General features: G+C 44.3%; 1 protein-coding gene across 1 annotated transcript; it reads left to right on the forward strand.

Annotated features, from left to right (window-relative positions):
- Positions 1-2,072: 2,072 nt before the first annotated feature.
- Positions 2,073-2,351, forward strand: PHALS_04619 (uncharacterized protein; the record flags this gene model as incomplete). Its single annotated transcript, XM_024722466.1, has 2 exons — positions 2,073-2,220; positions 2,245-2,351. 2 exons carry the CDS (start codon positions 2,073-2,075, stop codon positions 2,349-2,351), a joined length of 255 nt encoding a protein of 84 aa, XP_024573540.1.
- Positions 2,352-2,776: the final 425 nt, after the last annotated feature.

Below are 2,776 nucleotides of genomic sequence, written 5' to 3' on the forward strand. Positions count from 1 at the left end.
TTGCCATCTAGTGCTCAAGTACCTTTTCATTAAAATCGTCCTGATCTACTTCATCCAAAACTGCTGTGATCGTTTTGGGCAATTCTGGAGCTTGTCGTAGTATGACATTCTCCTATACACTTGGCCAGAGTCCTAGCATACAACATATCCTGTTCAGTGGCGGATACGCTTTTGCCAGCAAGCCTGAGCACATGAAGAGTCCCAAAAGATGTGATCCATAATCTCCTTGGAACCGCGTCAAATTTAGAATAGAGAGTCGTACGACAATTCCCAAGCATTTAGACGGATTTGTAGAGATAATTGTCGGCTATTGGCAATTGGAGAGCCTGTTGACGATTCACGGCAGCAAGTGGTTCTGCTGAGCAACCTTCCGAGTACGAGCTAATTTGCCTCCATTATGGGGAATGCCAAGGCCATTACGCTCATCAAGGTCAAGAAGAAGCTGTTAGAGAACCATCATCGCTTTCAATTGATTATAAACATTAAACTTCAGAATCATTATGTCTAAAAATTATCTACCATTCAGAAGAAAAAAATCTTTGTTTTTTTTTCACAAAAAAGGAACGGCTCAAGAAAGAACAGTGGGGGGTCTTAAAAACAAGCGTTTCAAGTGTAATTAAGCTAGTCGTATGAAGCGGCACTGTCCGGGTGGAGGCGATGGCGCTGAAGATGATGCAGTATTTGCTATCGGGGAAAAAAAGTTCGACGAATGGTTGATCAAGAACGGTGCGACATCGCACATGACTCTGAACCGGGAAGACTTATCCGACTATGATCAGTCTGCCTAGCGTGGATGTGACTGTTGCGGACGGCAAGAAATTGCGAGTCTCTGGTAGAGAAACGGTCAAGCTAACTTGAATTAAGGATAGGAGCATCAAGATGCTGGATACACTGTAACTCGGCATACGGCTGCTGTCGGTTGGTATGCCTTGCAGAATGCGGCCTACGCGTCGAGTTTCAGCATTCCTCGTCTGTCATCCAAGGCATGATCAGTGCTGTGGTACAAGGCAAAAATGTTGGCAAAGCCTCTTGCTTGATTGCAAGCAAGAAGAAGCACTGCTCGTGGAGTCTGCCGGGGTATACAACCAGAAGGAGCTGTGGCGAGCTTGCATGGGACATCCAAGCGAGAGTGATTTGGATGAAACGTAGCATGCCATCAATAATATACCAACTATGAGTCTTGACATCACGACGTTTTGTGGTGGAAACATGTGGGGAAAGCAGACCGTGACACCATTTCCATCACGGTTGGCGTCCAAGACATCACGTGTATGGGGGCTCACACCGATAAATTATAATTTTAATATAAAATATCTTTATTTTCTTACTGAAAAATTAATTTATCAAAAATAAATTATTTTAATCTGATATCATTAAATTTTAAAAATAAGTGCACTATATGTACTGACATTTGTAAAATTATGTGGCTGTGTCTTCAAGAGCGAAGTCTTCGCTAAGCTTGCCGACTTCAAGGCACTTTGCGAGGACCAAATTAAGTGGTTTCGCTCTGACAAAGGAACCGAATTTGTGAACAAGATGGCAACAAATACGTGTAATCAGCATAATATTATGCATTAGCGTACTGTACCTTTCAGTCCTCAACAAAACGAAGTGACAGAACGGATAAACTGTAAGATCATGGAGAAGCTCGGAGCATGCTGCACTGCCATGGCGTGTCATCGACGTGGTGGGCAAAAGCTGTGGGCACCGCAGTATATCTGATCAATCGGTCTGTAAATACTGAACGATCGAGCATTACGTCATATGCTATAGACTTTGAGAAGAAGTCACAAACGAAGCACTTGTGTGTGATTGGGACGTAAGGTTACGCTCACGTCAAAAATGCGAAAAGGACGAAGCTTATCCCAAGATTTTTTAAGTGTGTTTTGCGGGTATTGTGTCTCTACCAGTTGGAGGCGTCAAACACGATCAGTTAAGCTTGACGAGTGTGAAGGTAACGGTATATATAATACACCGTACCCAGGGTAAGAAACGATCTTCCATGTACCAAAAGAAGGGATGCAGCAGCAGCCCCGATTTCAGTTGACCGACGACTGGTGCCAAATGTACCCATGGGGAACGTCGAAGAATTCGTTCATAACTTTATGATGGATGAGGTCGAGTCAGGAATGAATACTAGTGTGCAACAGCGTCCGGCACTAGACGATGGGTGCACTAACTGGGCAGAATACCGCGCATGCAAAATGTTGAAGGAGAATCGTTTGTAATTCCGTGCGGGTGCAGAAGTCAAACATTCTTCTAGAACGGCTTCGAATCGAATGATTAACAAAGGACGGAAGGGAGCAGCGTTCGAAGCGTCCACAAACCGACAAATGTGTAATACTTGTTGAAACAGTAATAGCGTGTGCGGCAAAAATCGCCGGCGCTTCTGGCACTCCAAACATGTACGTCAACGTAATCACAAAAATGAGACAGTGACATGGCGGTAGGCACTGAATGTTAATTCTATCACACGAAAAGGATTGCACTTGGTCGCTTGATTCACGTGGGAAGGCACATCCGATCAGCTGTCGATGGGTTTTGCCAAAAGCGTGACAAGAGCGGTCTAATCATACGCTACAAGACACGGTTAGTGGTTAAGGGGTTTAAGCAAAAGTACGCTTTGATACGTACTCCCTGTGGCGAATACGAGCTCAGTTCGTGTTGTCTTGGCGGTATACACCGCAGAAGCATACAATATGGAACAATTGGATGCAGGCACAATATTTTTGAACAGCGAACTCAAGGAACATGTATGCATTAGGTACCGTTCGGC

Source organism: Plasmopara halstedii (genome assembly GCF_900000015.1).
Source record: "Plasmopara halstedii genome assembly, contig: Scaffold_262, whole genome shotgun sequence".
Lineage (NCBI taxonomy): Eukaryota > Oomycota > Peronosporomycetes > Peronosporales > Peronosporaceae > Plasmopara > Plasmopara halstedii.